Source organism: Myodes glareolus, chromosome 22 (assembly GCF_982192425.1).
Source record: "Myodes glareolus chromosome 22, mMyoGla1.1, whole genome shotgun sequence".
Taxonomy (NCBI): Eukaryota; Metazoa; Chordata; class Mammalia; order Rodentia; family Cricetidae; genus Myodes; species Myodes glareolus.
The window spans coordinates 37,525,894-37,542,017 of record NC_142047.1 but is presented as its reverse complement, the minus strand read 5'-3'; the positions used below and the strand labels follow the sequence as shown (position 1 = coordinate 37,542,017).

The following is a 16,124-nucleotide window of genomic DNA, read 5'->3' as shown; positions in this document are numbered from 1 at the left end:
CCTACGTGGGGAAAGTCCAGCCTGTGCTACAAGAGACTCTTGATTCAGTAGCAGTAAATCAGACAAAAAAATAAATAGACAGTAAATTAAATGTTTACTTCAGGTCTAGGGGATCATCCTGTGTAACTCAAATCCAGTACTGGATCCGATGGAGAATATACTAGAGTAGGATTATGCCCCTCCCTCTCCCAAGAGGTAGGTATACTCTAGAAGACACAGGCACAAGACAGTGGAGTTGGTGTTATTCATGGCAAATCCTTTATTTTGCTAACATTACAACAAACATTGAAACACAGCAAATATTCAGAAATTCCAAAGTATGATAGTATTTAAAAACAAACGTCCTGCTGGTGCTAAGATTAGAGTCTGGGTCTAGAGAAGAAGGTTCCTGCAGGTAGGAGTGGGGAGGGGAAGGTTTTCTTTAGAGAATCAGTCTATCTCTGTGAATCTGCTTCTAAATCACAGATTTGGGTTTCTGATCCAGCTCAGCGGTAGAGCAAAAACTCAACAAGTGAGGCTCTGGCCAAATTTATTGTGGAAATGCAAAATGTGGCAAGGCTTGATATTTATTTTAGCTTCTGTGGTAGTAAACTTAACCAGTCAGCCTTAGTTAAACATTCTTCAAGGCAAGTCAAATTCTAACCCTGCCCCAGACCAACCTGACACCCAGTGCTTTCTCTGTGGTCATTTGCTGAAGTTACCAGAGTTCTATCTAATTTAAGTCCTATCCTGCCCCCGAAGCTCCAGGCCTAGGCAGCTACTTTTGAAAGCGCAGGCGAGAGGGATGCTTTTTCCCAAAGCCATGGAAAGTCGACATTCTTAAAGCTTTAAAATTAAAACAAAGACAAAAAACAAAACAAAATAAAACAAAAACCCCCCAAAACCTAAGTATCTTCAAATAGAAGGTTTCATTGAATACATATAGCCACAACTTGGAATCCTAGGAAAATTAACCTTAACAGTTCCCTGCTGGTAATAAAGATCCAAAACAGCTCGAGTTTGACACATAGGACAGAACTTTTACTAAAAAGGACAGGATGGTGCCTCCCCAATAAATATTTGAGACAACTGGCCATGGTTGCTGTACCTTGAGACAAGGTGTTCTAGAGGCAGTGGTTTAGGGGAGTAGCCCAAGACGAAGTAGACAAATGTAACCTGAGCATAACTCTAAATGTTGGACAGTTCAGGACCAGCAGGATGCAAGTTCTAAGTGTCTTCCTTTCTGTCATCCACAGGTCCAGGTCTATTACTACCTTCCTGAGAATAATCACTTTATTAACAACACTTGCAGAAATTATTGGAAGGCAAATCAAAGGAACTTAGAATCGGACATTTCACACACACAGGGAAGGAAGCCTTTACGTGGGAACTGTATGTCCTTACACTGGCTTGGTGGGGAATAAAAACCCCTAAGGATTCTAAGCTAACTAGAAAAAGCTAAGTCTTTCATGATTGCCCGAACAACTGGTCCTTTTCTTTACCTCCTACAATGCAATGAACTTAATGCACACAAGCCTTAGCCATTGGCTCTACATACATCCAGCTCATCAGCCACCTCCGCCACTGGACTTGTCAACATTCTAGGAGGCATGTTCACCTGGAACGTAACTGTTGTTGACACAACACATACCGCACGAGAAGTACCAAACACTGGGGCAGACAGTGCAGAGGTGTGGGTGAGATCACGTTACTAAAAGGTTGAGCATTCAAATTCTACCCAAGACAATTCAGGCCAGTTGAATATTGCAGCCCCAAAATGTTGTGCATACTCAGATCCTAAATAATAGCTGAGAGGACTGTAAGATCTGCAGAATTTAAATGAAGAGTGTCCAGGCAAGATTCACAAAGGTACTCTTTTGGTGCAAATAGCATACACAATCTTAGTGTCTCTGTGACCTAGAATCACACTAATCCAAATGAACCCATGATCCAAAAGTTCTAGTTACAGCATGTAAACAGGTATTTTGTTCAGGGCTACTAGGTGCTAAAAATAATACTTATCATTAACCAGTAGTATGCCTGGAGGGTCTCAAGACCATGCTCACTCCCATTTATAAAAATGGACATCCTTCTCAGTTAAGGTGGCCAAATAGTTGCTCTGATTTGCTTCAAATGGGCAGATGTCCAAGACAGGTTGATCAGTCTTCAAGTCCTGCAGCAACGAGCCACTGCCAGCATTCCACAACTTAAAAAATAAGCAGAAACAGAAGCCAGCAGTTAGTCAGCCAAGGTGAGAACTAAGTGTCTCTAACCTTAACACTGTTCAAAACTAGCACACCTTAAGTTGGTTTGAAAAAAAGTCAAGGACTCATTTCTTTCATCTATGTGCCAGAAGTCTTCTGAATATTATCTCCTCTAGAGACAGAAGAGTCAACTGAGACAAGACCACTATCTCTATCCTCATAGAACTTATATTTAAAAGAATATTTATTTTAATCATGTGTGTCTATGTGGGATACTTGTGGAAGAAGGTAGATCTCCTGGAGCTGGAATTATAGCTGGCTGTGAGCCTTTCAATTTAGGTGTTGGGAACCAAACTTGGATCCTCTGGAAGAGGTCCCGAACTTGCTCCTTAACTGCTGAGCAATTTCTCCAGCCATGGAACATACATTCTAGCAAGTATTTTCTTTTCTCGAACATTTATTACAAGTAAACTTTGATATTTTAGCAATCCTGTTTTCTTCCCTTTACTTGTATTACTTCATGTTGTTTAATACTTGGTGTAATCATTACATACCAGTGACAGTTTTGAGTGTATATGTGTATATATTTATATGTGCACCCACACATGCATTTGGAAACCACAGGTGTCTTCTGGTATTGCTCTCTGCCTCATTACCTTGAGACAGGTGTAGCGGTGCTTGAAACTGACTTCCTCAGATATTCCAGGGGAGTGCCTTACCACTGGGCTAGGTCTAGGCCCTCAAACCCCAAACTATTTTTAAATATAAAATAAAAATAGGCTCACCAGGACAGACTTTGATGCTTCATCCCCAGTACATACTAGGACATTACCATCATTCTCTGGGCTTTGGAAGATAGCATTTTTGGTCAATAGTTTGCAAGTGGGTCCCCCAAGGAATGTTTGCACAGGAAGGCAGGAACAGACTGGCTCTCCAGCATCATCTAGTTTGTAAGACATCTCCAATAGCACAGTTCGTATGGTGTTATGGCTTTTATCTATGAGATAGAGAAATAGATGTTACCTCATGGAGATGATACAAAAGAAATTAACTAGGTACTTGAACCTCAAACATTTACAACCTAGCTGTGTAAAAGCTAAATACATCAAACCCCTAGACCTATAAAGCAAATACAATAACACAGCACCAGTGAAATTCAGAAGCGTGGCTAGGAAAAAGGAAGTTATCTTCAAAAGGTTTTTCCCACTCGAGAAACAACTCTAGAAATGCACTGGTTTTGAATAATCACTATATCTTCTGAGACCTAATGGGGAATTGATTTTTCAGGTATTCTAATGGTATTTTTCCTTCTTCCAGTGAGGACTCCATTAGCTATAGCAAGTAGAGCTACATCTAAAGAGCATCTGAATGACAGGGCTGGGAAACAAAGTGGGACCACCGCCTTCAAGCTTTCTTTTCTTCATTGGTGTTTTGCCTGCATGATTGTCCATGTGAGGGTGTTGGGGGTTCCCGAGAACTGTAGTTACAGACAATTGCAAGTCACCACATAGGTCCTGGGAATTGAATCCAGGTCCTTCAGAAGAGCAGCCAGTGTTTAACTGCCGGGACATCTCCTCAGCCCCAACCCCCAAGCTTTCTATGTAAGCCACAGCATGATTTGGCAAAAGCCAAAAGGTCAGGAGTGGCAACTGAAACAGTGTCCCAGATAAAGCAAACGTGCAGCGATGGGATCTGCTCCCAATCAGGCAATCTGATGGACGACTTGACAAACTTGACATATCTACCTTGGAACCCATTTATAGGTCTGACTTAAAATAAGCCAGGCATGGTGAACTAACAAGTCAGTAATTCTAGCACTTTAGAGGTTGAGGCTGAAGTCTGAGGTTGGCCAGTGCCAGAGAGCCAGGAGTACATAGCAAAACTGTCTCAAATAAAATAAAAAAATAAAAAATCCCCTGTGAGTGGTTGGTTGTTTGCTATATATTCTCACTAAAACTCAACACATTCCAAAACTGTTGATCACAAATAAAGCACAGTGACTGACATCAGTCACAGAATGAACTTCCCTATTCAAGTTTTCTTTAAATTAGCCAATTCTCTCCCTCTCCTTCCCTAGAAAATATAAGGAACAATGTCTATAAGCCTTAATAAAGACATTCCTACAAGCTCTTTTTTTCCTCTGTAGCCACTGAATGAACACATGTACCCCAGATGGCTCCGCCTCTTCCCAAGAGCCCTAAAGCATGGCTCTTTTCCTTGAAGCTTTTAGTAGTAAACTTCCTTTTGCTATTTAATGAGTTTTGTTGTGCTGCCTTTGTGTCTCACCTGAACCTGTCTTCTGATCTGGTTGGGGATCTCCCAGACAACAGCTGTCTAGGGAATAAATTGGACTCAGACCAAGTAAGAGCCACAACAAAGATATCTGCTAGTATAAACAAATTTCCTGTGAGAGACACCCAGCTATAGGTCACAATTTAAGGTATTAGGTGCTTGTCAAGACAAAGACGTGTCTTGTGAAATGCACATCATAACCAACTACTACTAAATACCCAGAATCCCATTAGAGCAGGGCTAGAGTTCACAGCCAGAGCCATTCTCTTGAGACCTCAAGTCCAAGTTAAAAAGGCAAACCCTTACCAAAATGATCCTCAGCGTGGTTCATCAGGAATAGTTTTTTTTTTTTTTTTAAAAGGCGAGAACAAATCAAACTTGTGAATTTAATAGCTGTTCAGAGTTCTATTCCTAGATTTGGAGGCAGTGAAGTTCGGATGCCTAGACATTCCCACAAAACCATGGCTGTCAGTCTTACTTAACTTGGTTGGCCCCAAATATGGAACAACTAAAAACCTGATTGTGTATTAGGCTGTTTCCACCTGGACCTGACATGAGGGGCAGACAAAAATGATCTGAAGATGAATGCAATGGACTAGAGAGCACATGCGGAAAGTTTCCAAATACATGTCAGTGAAGCAGACTCTATGGAGGAAACGGGATCCATCATCTTCGCTGTAGCACCAAGAGTTGCAATACAACAAGCCTGTCAGCCTTAGAGATGTTTACCATAACCACTCAAAGGGAATGTCTTCTTTCCTGTACAAATTCACATCCCCGGCCCGCTCTCACCAAAACAGCAGGTCCCTGAGAACTTTAGAACTCACCAGGCCGATAAGTCACAAGACAGTGTCGGGTGCTGCTCTCTGTCTGAAAGTCTACAAAGCCCCCTGGCTCCAAGGAAAGCACATGAGGCTTATGAGAAAAGTCTGTTTTTAACTCCCAGAAGGAGGCATTCTCCAAGGTTCCAGCCAGCAGCCCACCATAAGGAAATGCAGCCACAGCAGCTCTGGGTAAGTATGACAGGGACACCAAAGGACATCTGAAGACAAAAAAGAAAACCATGACACACACTCCAAGTCCAATACTTGGCTGCTCCAGACCTCATGACCAGGAGACCTGGGCCACATTTCGGTCTCAATAGAAATCAAACAGAAGATTGACTATCTTCCTGCACCCTTTAAAAATAATTAGCTACCTCTATAGGAGAAAGAAAAAGGAAGTACACATAACATTCTGTATCTACTTTCAGCAGGACACATAATATACTCAAAAAGAAAAAAAGAGTGCACTGTAACAAACAGATTTAACTCAAAAAAGGTAATTTTTCTAGACTTCTCACCATAAACTCATAATAACTCTTCCGCCTCAACCCTCTAAGCTCTGGAATGGTAGATATAAGCCACCAGCACTAGTTAGACTTCTTTTCTCTTGTTTTTCAAGACAGGGTTTCTCTGTAACTTTGGAGCCTGTCCTGGAACTAGCTCTTGTAGACCAGGTTGGCTTCGAACTCACAGAGATCCGCCTGCCTCTGCCTCCACAGTGCTGGGATTAAAGGCGTGCGCGACCACCACCGCGGCTTAGACTTTTTTCTTTTTAAGAGAAAGGGTTTCTTTGTATATCCCTGCCTATCCTGGAACTTTCTCTAGAACTTGCTAGCCTCCAACTCAGAGACTGGCCTGTTTCTGCCTCCTGATGCTATGTGGGTTAAAGATGTGCCCTGCCCCCCATGCCTGGCTTTAGTTAGATTTTCTGAATTTCCATCTGTAAGTCTATGAACAATACAATATGCTAAAAATCCTTTCACAAATACCAACCTGCAGGCTGTGTTCCTATGATTTTCATGCAGAAGTTACCAAAACAAATACTTTATTTTGGTATTTCAAGACAGGGTTTCTCTGTGCAGCTCTGACTGTCTAAAATTCACTCTGCAGATCACGCTGGTCTTCATCTCACAGAGATCTTCCTGCCCCCCAAGCCTGGGACTAAAGGTGTACACCACCACACCCTACCCCAAATTCTATTGATTCTGAAGTGGGGAAAGAACCCGAGCTTAGACTGGTGCTCAGTTGTTGAGACGCTCAGAGGAATGAACTAATACAGTAACAATCTAAAAGAATGCTGTGATTTACATAAAAACAAGTTTTTCCTACCTGGCTTTTTGAGGAACTAACTCCTGTATATAGGCATTTGTGTTCCGCAGGTCATATATCAGAATTGAACCGTTGGCCAGTCCAGCATAGATGTAATTGTTTTCATCAAGACACCAGCAACAGCTCCAAACAGGACGCCCAGTATTATAAGTCTGCACAACAGTATTTGTTTCTAGGCTGTGGAGTTAAGAGATTTTACCACCATATATTAAGAAAACCATGTATATAATGGTGATGTTTAATAACAAGACATTTAAAAAAGCAATATTTATTGAGAACAGATCTGCACCCTAAACTATCTGGATTTCATTATTTCCTCTGGGAGCTGCACACTTCTCAATTCCAAAACACTTGTGCTTTCTCATCTGCAAACTTAATTCTTGAATTACAATGAAACAAAAGGGTAAACTGAAGGAATACACAAATGATACATGCCCTTCTCTACTTAATTTTCTCTATAGTTAACTGTCACACAGATAATCAGTAAGCAATACAAGAAAGTAGAAAATATAAGGAAAACCAAAAATTATATTTTAGCGGCCCAGGAGTAGTCATTATTAATACTGTGTAACAGCACCCCCAGCACACGTGCTTTCTGGGGTGGTAGACAATGAACCTAGGGATTAATGCACGGTAGGCAAGCATTCTATCACTGTGCTACATCTTCAGCTCGTCCCAGCCCTTACTGTTGCTTTCAGACAGGGTCTCACCATGCAGCCCTGGCAGGCCTCGAACTTACTGCGTCAAGACGTATGCCCTTAATCATTTATTTTTTAATTATGAAATTATTTCTTAATACATATGGGGGTTTTGCCCACATGTAAGTCTGTGTACCCTTCTCGGGGGGGGGGGGGAACCAGAAGTAGTTTCAGATCTAGAACTGGAGTTAAGACAGTTGTAAGTTGCCATGTGGGTGCTGGGAACTGAACCTGGGACCTCTGGATAAGCAGTCTGTGTTTGTAACTACTAAATCAACTCTCTAGCACACCCTGACCCATTTTTATTTGGAGGCTGGAGAGTTGGCTCAGCAGTTAAAAACATTTGCTGTTCTTCCAGAGGACCCAGGTTCAATTCCCAGCACCCACCCACATAGCAGTTCACAACTATTTGCAACTCCAGTTCCAGGGGATCCAACACCCTCACACAGCATACACATAGGCAAAACACAATGTACATGAAATAAATCTTTTTGAAAAAGTTTTTATTTATGTATGTCTATGCACAGGTGCCCCAGGAGGTCAGAAGAGGGTAATAGGTTCCCTGAAACTGGTCTTCCCCTGCTCAATGTTGAGTGCTAGGAACTGAACTATCCTGATAAGTAGAACCATCTTTTCAGTACCCATTCCTACCCTCATCTAAAACATGTGCGCGCACACGCACACACATACATGCGCACATACTATATATATACACACATACACAGTATATGTGTTATGAGATTGGGGATGCATGCACACCACTGTGTGTGTGGAGTTCAGAAGATGGGTTCAAGTCATTAGGTTTCTGCAGGAAGTGGTATTTTTTGCTTAGTTTTTATTTTTTGAGGCAGGGTTTCTCTGTGTAGTCCTTGGCTATCCTAGAACTCACTCTGTAGAACAAAATGGACTTCAACTCACAGAGATCCACCTGACTCTGGATCCCAAGTGCTGGGATTAAAGACATGCATCACCACTGCCCATCTGCAGTTAAATGCTTTTATATGAGCTGAGCTTTCTCTAGGGTTTCTCCTACCCAAACTTCTAAACGTGTGTGTGTGTGTGTGTGTGTGTGTGTGTGTGTTGAGACATGAAACAGGCTGGCTTCAAACTCATGAGGTAGTTAGGCTGTCTTGAACCAATCCTCCTGCCTTTGTCACCATACCACCTCACTTGGCTTGTTGATAGTTTTGCTTGCTTTGTTTAAACTGCCCTCCCCATTCAGCATCTATGCACATACAGAACACAATGTTATACTGAAAACTGGATCAAAAATAACCTGAAACTTACTTTATGGCACTGAGAACTCAGAATACCATGCTTATCCGGCACAATTTTTTTTTTAAGTTTAGTTTTATTGTATGTGCATTGGTGTATATGTCTATGTGGTGTCAGGACCCTGGAAACTGGAGTTAGAGACAGTTTTGAGTTGCCATGTGGGTGCTGGGACTTGAACCAGGGACCTCTGGAAGAGCAGCCAGCATCTTAACTGCTGAGCTATCACTTCAGTCCCTCAGGCATGTATTCTATCACTGAGTTACACATTCTATCCCCAATCTTCCCCCTCACCCCGGCTCCTAGACAGGTTTCCATTGTGTAGCCTTGGCTGCCCTGGAACTCATTCTGTAGACCAGGCTAGTCTTGAACTCAGAGAGATCCACCTGCTTCTGCCTCCCTGGTGGGATAAAAGGCAGACACTGCTGCCACCTGGCTCCCTTAAAACAGGAACAGGAAGCTAGCTATAAAAGAATGGATCACCCTCAAATCTGGCTCACACTACTAATTATCCAGGGGACAGAACTGGAATAAGCACTCCTGAGCTGTCATGGCAAATTTATGGTATGAGACATAAATGATCCCTCCACATTATTTTCCTAATACCTATACAAGAGTGCTCTAATCCATGGAGTTTAATATATGTATTTTAAAAATATGTAATTTTAGGGGTTGGAGAGATGGTTCAGTAGTTAAGTTCACTTATTTTTCTTAGAGAGGATCTGGATCTGGTTCAGTAGTTAAGTTCACTTATTTTTCTTAGAGAGGATCTGGATTTAGCTCCGAGCACTCACAAGGTGACTAGCAGCTATGTGTAACTCCTGTTCCAGAAGACCTGATACCCTAATTCTGGCCTCTGAAGGCACTGCATTCTGGTGGTGCACAGTCATCCGCCAGGGCAAAACACCCACACGCACATGAATAAAGTGAGTAAAGTATTTTTTTCTAAATGAAATTTTTAAGAATTAGAACAACCCAATCTTTGGTGCAGACCTGAAACACCAGCTATTTAAAAGGTTGAGAATTCCAGGTGGTGGTGGTGCACACCTTTAATTCCAGCACTCCAGAGGCAGAGGCAGGCACATCCCTATGAGTATAAGGCCAGCCTGGTCTACAGTGCAAGTTCCAGAATAGAACAGAGAAATTATACAGAGAAATCCTGTCTTGACCCTCACCCCCTAAAGGTGAGGAAGGACAATTCCAAGGTCAAGGCTAGCCTAGGTCAGTTACTCAGAACCTAACAGTAAAAAATAAAAATGATGGACAGTGCCATGACAGAACGTGTGTCTAGAATATTCCAGACCCAAATCTGGAACACTACAAAAGCCAACAAACACTAACTCAGGTCGTTACACACTAACTTAGTGACTACTATGTCACTTAGGCTGACCTTGAGTTCCAATTCTCCTGTCTCCACCTTTCAGGTACTGGATTAGAGGCTTCTCCTATCATACCCCACTCGATGTTCACTTTTCTGTTTTAGACAGGTTCTAATTCTGTAGTTCAAGTTGTCCAGGCTGGCCTCAAACACATGATAACCATCATGCCTCTCAGGATCCCAAGTGCTAGAGTTACAGGGGTCAATCACCACACAGGGTTTATAGACTTTTATCATTTTTTTTCGAAACAGAGTTTCTCTGTGTAGCTTTGGAGCCTATCCTGGAACTCGTTCTGTTGACCAGGCTGGCCTCAAACTAACAGATCCACCTGCCTCTGTACCTGTCCCGAGTGCTAGGATTAAGGACATGTGCCACCGCTGCCCAGCTATTCATTTGTTTATTTTGAAACAGTTTCTCTATATAGTTGTCTATATAGTTCCGGCTATCCTGGAACTCATTATGCCTAAACTCAGAGATCTGCCTGCCTGTCTCTTGGGTGCTAGGATAAAAGGTATGCACCTGTTGCTTATATACTTTTAACATGAGACAATGCTTCAGATAAATAAGAGAACTAAGACTAATTTGATGCACAGCGGCCCAGGCCCAATCTTACTCACGACTCTCTTACCTGGTCAGTTTAATAGTGTTGTCAAAGGAAGCAGACAGCAGAAGGCCTTTGGATCGACTGCTGAAAGCTAATCCACGTATCTGCTTGCTATGCATAGGAATGTACTGACTGCTTTTCATGTTGGCAGTACTCAACATCTTAACACCAAAGCCTACCAAGAAGAAAATTGAAAAAAGGCAGATAAAAGTAAATTAAGGCAAAAATCTATCTTTTAAAGTAATGTTTAAAGTAACCTTTTCTTACCTTTCTTGGAATCCAAGTCCCTAGAAAACAGCTAATCAAACAATGAAAATGAATGTTCCCCAGATTTATACCCCTCTTCTTTTGAGACAATTTCTCCATGTACCCTGGCACTTGGGAGGCAGACACAGGTGGATCTCTTTGAGTTCAAGGTCAGCCTGATCTACAGAGTTCCAGGACAGCTAGGGCTACACACAGAAATACCCTTGTCTCTAGGGGAGAAAAAAAAAACATTACTGGAAGTTTGAGGTCAGCCTGGTCTAAATAACAAGACCCAGTCTCAAATAGCCAAAATAAGTTGTTTAGACAAATATCAAGCATATTTTACCTATAAGAGATGTAAGATGTATATGAGCAATAAAGAACACAGGGGCTATAGAAACTAAGATGACAAGGTTTTTTTGTTATTTTGTCTCTCTCTCTCTCTCTCTCTCTCTCTCTCTCTCTCTCTCTCTTTGACAGGGTTTCTCAGTGGCTTTGGAGCCTGTTCTGGAACTAGCTCTTGTAGACCAGGCTGGTCTCGAACTCACAGAGATCCACCTGCCTCAGCCCCCCAAGTGCTGGGATTAAAGGTGTGAGCCACTACTGCCCGGCAGATGACAAGTTTTGTGGGTTTTTTTAAAAAGATTTATTTTACTTTATGAGTATGGGTGCCTTGCCTGCATGTATGTATGTGACCACATGCATGTCTGTCTGGTGCCCACAGAGGTCAGAAGAGGGCATCAGACCCCCTAGCACTGGGGTTAGGGTAGCTGTAAGCCACCACGCGGGTGTTGGGATCTAAACTGAGCAGCTAGTGCTCTTAGCCAGTCATCTCTCCAGCCCTGTCAAGTTTTATTTCTAATATTTATTTTATATTTATGCTTTGCCTGCATGTGTGAGGTGTACCATGTACATGCCTGGTGCCTTTGGAGGCCAGAAAAAGGGTGCCAGATCCCTGGAACTGGAGTTACAAGTTATGATGGTTGTGAGTTGCCACGATGGTGGCTGGAAGTTGAACTCCGGAAGAAGAGTTAACGAACTTTACTGCTCTTAATTGTCTCTCCAGTCCCAGCTTTTTAATGTGTGTTTGTCTCTGTGTGCTGTGTGGGTATATGCACACAGATGTGGGTGCCCATGGAAGTCAGAAGAGGGCGATTAATTCCCTGGAGCTGGAACCATTTTTATTTTTTTTGTAGCTTTGGAGCTTCGAGCTCACTTTGTAGACCAGGCTGGCCTCGAACTCACAAATATCCAGCTGTCTCTGCTTCCCAAGTGCTGAAATGAAAGGCATGTGCCACTACCGTCAGACTTGGAACTGAAGTAATAGGTGCTTGTGAGACACCTAACATGGGTGCTAAGCTCTGAATTATGGAACTCCAAAAGAGTACGATTTTCCTGCCTGAAAGAGCAGCAAGTGGTCTTAACCACTGAGCTATCTATTACAGTCCTCAAAATCTCTTATTTGCAATTCAAAACACTAAATTTTGTTTAAATTTGAATTTAGTTGAACATTCAAACAAATCAGTACAGTAAATGACATACACAGGGAATATTCTTTTTGGATGATACTGGTGACCATATACCTTCTTCCTCACATTGATATGACTACTGGTTATTTCTACAGTCTTTCCTTCCTTCCTTCCTTCCTTCCTTCCTTCCTTCCTTCCTTCCTTCCTCCCTCCCTCCCTCCCTCCCTCCCTCCCTCGTTCCTTTCTTTCTTTCAACTTTATTTTATGTGCATTGGTGTAAAGGTATCAGCTCCCAGGGAGCTGAAGCTACAGGCAGTTGTGAGCTGCCATGTGGGTGCTAGGAATTGAACCCGGGTCTTCTGGAAGAGCAGTCAGTGTTCTTAACCGTTGATCTATCTTTCCAACTCCTATTTCTACATTCTTGACAAATGAATTTGCAAAATAAAAGCAACAGCCATGAAAGAATTTTATCTACCTATCTACCTATTTACCTACCTACCTATCTATCTTGTCTGCGTCTGTCTGTCTGTCTGTCTGTCTGTCTGTCTGTCTGTCTGTCTATCTATCTATCTATCTATCTATCTATCTATCTATCTATCTATCTATCTTGTCTGCGTGTATGCCTGCAGGCCAGAAGAGGGCACCAGACCTCATTACAGATGGTTGTAAACCACCATGTGGATGCTGGGAATTGAACTCAGGACCTTTGGAAGAGCAGGCAATGCTCTTAACTGCTGAGCCATCTCTCCAGCCCCGAAAGAATTTTTTAAAGGAAAATAGCTATACTACTTGTACTATTTGTAGCTAAGAGACATTTTCTGCTTGTCTGAAGCAGGATCTCAGTACGTAGACCACAGTGGCCTCAAACTTCTGCCTCAAGCCCCTGAATTCTAAGATAATTGGTGTGTATGTGTGTGTGCCAGTAGACTCAGCTATAAAAGACATGTTTTTTTGTTTGTTACGAGACAGGGTCTCTTTATGTAGTCCTGGCTTTCCTGGAACTTGCTATGTAGAACAGGCTGGCCTGGCCTGGCACTCATAGAGATCTGTCTGCGCCTGCCTCTCAGGCACTGGGATTAATGGCGTGTGCCACTGTGAAAGATATCTTTGAGGCACCCGAAGCACCTGCATTCAGTTAATAAGGAACTGCAGAGAAAAGTGAGTTGATAGCCTGTTATCAGTGTTTAACCACCACTGAGCCCAAGATTCTTCAAAAAGGGAAGAGACGCAAGTAGCATCTACTAATGAATATAAAAGATGAGTTTTTGAATTGTTTACCTGGCAGGAAAGAAGTCTGAGGAGAAGGTTGTGATACCACCAGGCAGCTCAAAACATCACAATATGCCATAATTCGGCAGTTTCCTGTCTGAGACACCGCAAAGGTCTTTTGGAAGCTGTACTTATGCTGGTTCTGGCGGGAGGGCAAGCATTTCTTGCAGAGTGCTTGGGAGCCCTTGCGCTGCTGTATTTGATTCTGATGCCGCATAACAAAGGCTTCTAAGTCCTACAAAGAAAAGGACTTTGTAAATGAAAGTTTATCTTTTATTTTCCTCTCAAAAATGTTTTTCTTTTTTTTTAATTTTTACTTATATGCATTGATGTCTGCATATATGTCTGTATGAGAGAGTCAGGACCCTGGAACTGAAGCTACAGACATTTCTGAGCTGCCATGTGTGTGCTAAGAATTTAACCTAGGTTCTCTCTAGCCAGCGTTCTTAACAACTCGGTCATCTCTCCAGGTTCCAAGAATGAATTCTTGATTGGATAAAAGATTTCTTGCCAATCATAAAAATGCTACCACGAATCTCAAAGAAAGGCATTTCAATTTCACCAAGTAACTGCAATAAAGAATGCAGAGAATTATCAAATATTGATAGTCCTTAGTGGTTGTTCTATGTCTGAAGTCCTCATAGAATTCACAAGTATGGGCTTGGGGCAAATGTCCATCAGTGAGATAAACCTAAGTAATATTTAGATTCCTCTTAAATTGCCTGTCTCTTTATTCTGATTCTAAATTTTTTTTTTTTAATTAGAAAGGACAAACTCACCTGGACACGGCTATTGAGTTTGGTGCATTTATCAATGAGGACCTGAAGCTGGAGCCGGCACTGTGCAGATTCTAACTCCGCCTGCTTTCTGAGCATTTGTTCATTCAGTAAGTCACTGGAAGGGAAAAGCCAGGGGCAGCTGAGTATTAGGAAAAAGACCTTTCAGGATAAGAAGGAACCAAATTGAAGTCATTCTGGATAGAACTTCCATTTTGAATAAGGGGCAAGTAAAGTGCAAGTTCCCATGACCTCCCCAGATCTCCCTGTGTAACTGGACATCACTAACATCCTGGTTGGCAAGTTGAGACCAGAATGGTGGGCAAATCATATGGCCATACTTGAATAAACCAACCAACGAGAAGAAGGTAAGTGTACCAGAGATATGTTCCTAGGAAAGTCCTGATCCCTGAATTCTGATTGGTGAAAATGTAATTGTAACTTGGCACAGATGTTCATAGTTTCATGCTTAAAAGCTCTGTAGCAGTCTGGCCTGGGGTCACACAGTTCAGCTCCTGTGTTCTGCGGCCCTAATCAGTAAGTAGTGGCTTGATTTCAATAAATTTTTGTTTTCTGCATTGATCTGGTATTTTGAGTTGTGTTGGATCCACGCAGATCCCATAATACCAGCAAGTTGACATAGTTAAGTTCACATTGTAATAAACGCTTTACTGTAAGTATGCCATGTAAGTATAATGGACCTCACACTGAATGTGCACATCTTCCTAGTTCTGGGAGCAGTCAAAGGAAGGCTTGTACAGGTAACAAAAGGGTAAAATGGGCACCACAAAGAACTGGAGAAGTCTAGCCAGGGGCAGTGGTGGTGCACACCTTTAATTTTAGCACTCAGAAGGCAGATCTGTGAGTTTGAAGCCAGCCCGCTCTACAGAGTGAGTTCCAGGATAACAAGGGCTATACAGCAAAACCGTCTTGAAAACATGCACGCACGCACGGCAGTGGTGGCTCACGCCTTTAATCCCAGCCCTCGGGAGGCTGAGGCAGGTGGATCTCTATGAGTTTGAGGCCAGCCTGGTCTATAGTGCTAGTTCCAGGACAGCTAGGGCAGTTACAAAGAGAAACCCTATATAAAAAACAAAAAACAAAAACAAGGTCTGGAGAGATTGCTCAGTGGTTAAGAACATTGCCTGCTCTTTCAAAGGTCCTGAGTTCAATTCCCAGCAACCACAGGGTGGCTCACAACCATCTGTAATGAGGTCTGGTGCCCTCTTCTGACCTTCAGGCATACACACACACACACACAGAGAAAGAATATTGTATACATAATAAATAAATATTTAAAAACAAACAAAAAAAACAAAACAAACAAACAAAAACAAATCACCACCACACACGTACACACAAAAATCCAAGAAACAAAGAAATGAAATGAAGCAGAGAAACTCTAGGCAGTGTTTTTTTTTATTTTGTTTTTCGAGACAGGGTTTCTCTGTAGCTTTGAGGCCTGTCCTGGAACTAGCTCTTTTTTTTTTTTCTTCTTTGATATGAGCTCTTGTAGACCAGGCTGGCCTGGAACTCAGAAATCCACCTGCCTCTGCCTATCGAGTAAAGGCTTGCGCTGCCACCACCTGACATCTAGGCAGACTTTAAAAATTTTCCCTTTATCACATTTATTTCCTGTGTGTTGTATATATACATGTGTGAAGTCAGAGGACAGCTTGTAGGAGTCAGTTCTCTCCAGCCGCCATTAAGTCCTGGTTATTTAATTTGCTGAATAAGGCTTGGGAGCAAGTGCCTTCAGCCACTAAACTATCTCACCCGTACC

At 42.2% G+C, this 16,124-nt stretch overlaps 1 protein-coding gene across 2 annotated transcripts in view; it reads right to left on the bottom strand.

The window, feature by feature from the left end:
- Positions 1–235: 235 nt before the first annotated feature.
- Rfwd3 (ring finger and WD repeat domain 3) overlaps positions 236–16,124 on the bottom strand; it is a 29,235-nt gene continuing 13,346 nt past the window's right edge. For both annotated transcript variants that reach the window (XM_048437242.3, XM_048437241.3), the window contains 7 exons: positions 14,345–14,459; positions 13,575–13,800; positions 10,606–10,756; positions 6,629–6,805; positions 5,303–5,517; positions 2,969–3,180; positions 236–2,185 (listed from right to left, as the gene is read on the bottom strand). In XM_048437242.3, coding sequence (XP_048293199.3) covers positions 2,042–2,185; positions 2,969–3,180; positions 5,303–5,517; positions 6,629–6,805; positions 10,606–10,756; positions 13,575–13,800; positions 14,345–14,459 — 1,240 coding nt within the window. In that variant the 3' untranslated portion in view covers positions 236–2,041. The remainder of the gene's footprint in view (positions 2,186–2,968; positions 3,181–5,302; positions 5,518–6,628; positions 6,806–10,605; positions 10,757–13,574; positions 13,801–14,344; positions 14,460–16,124) is intronic.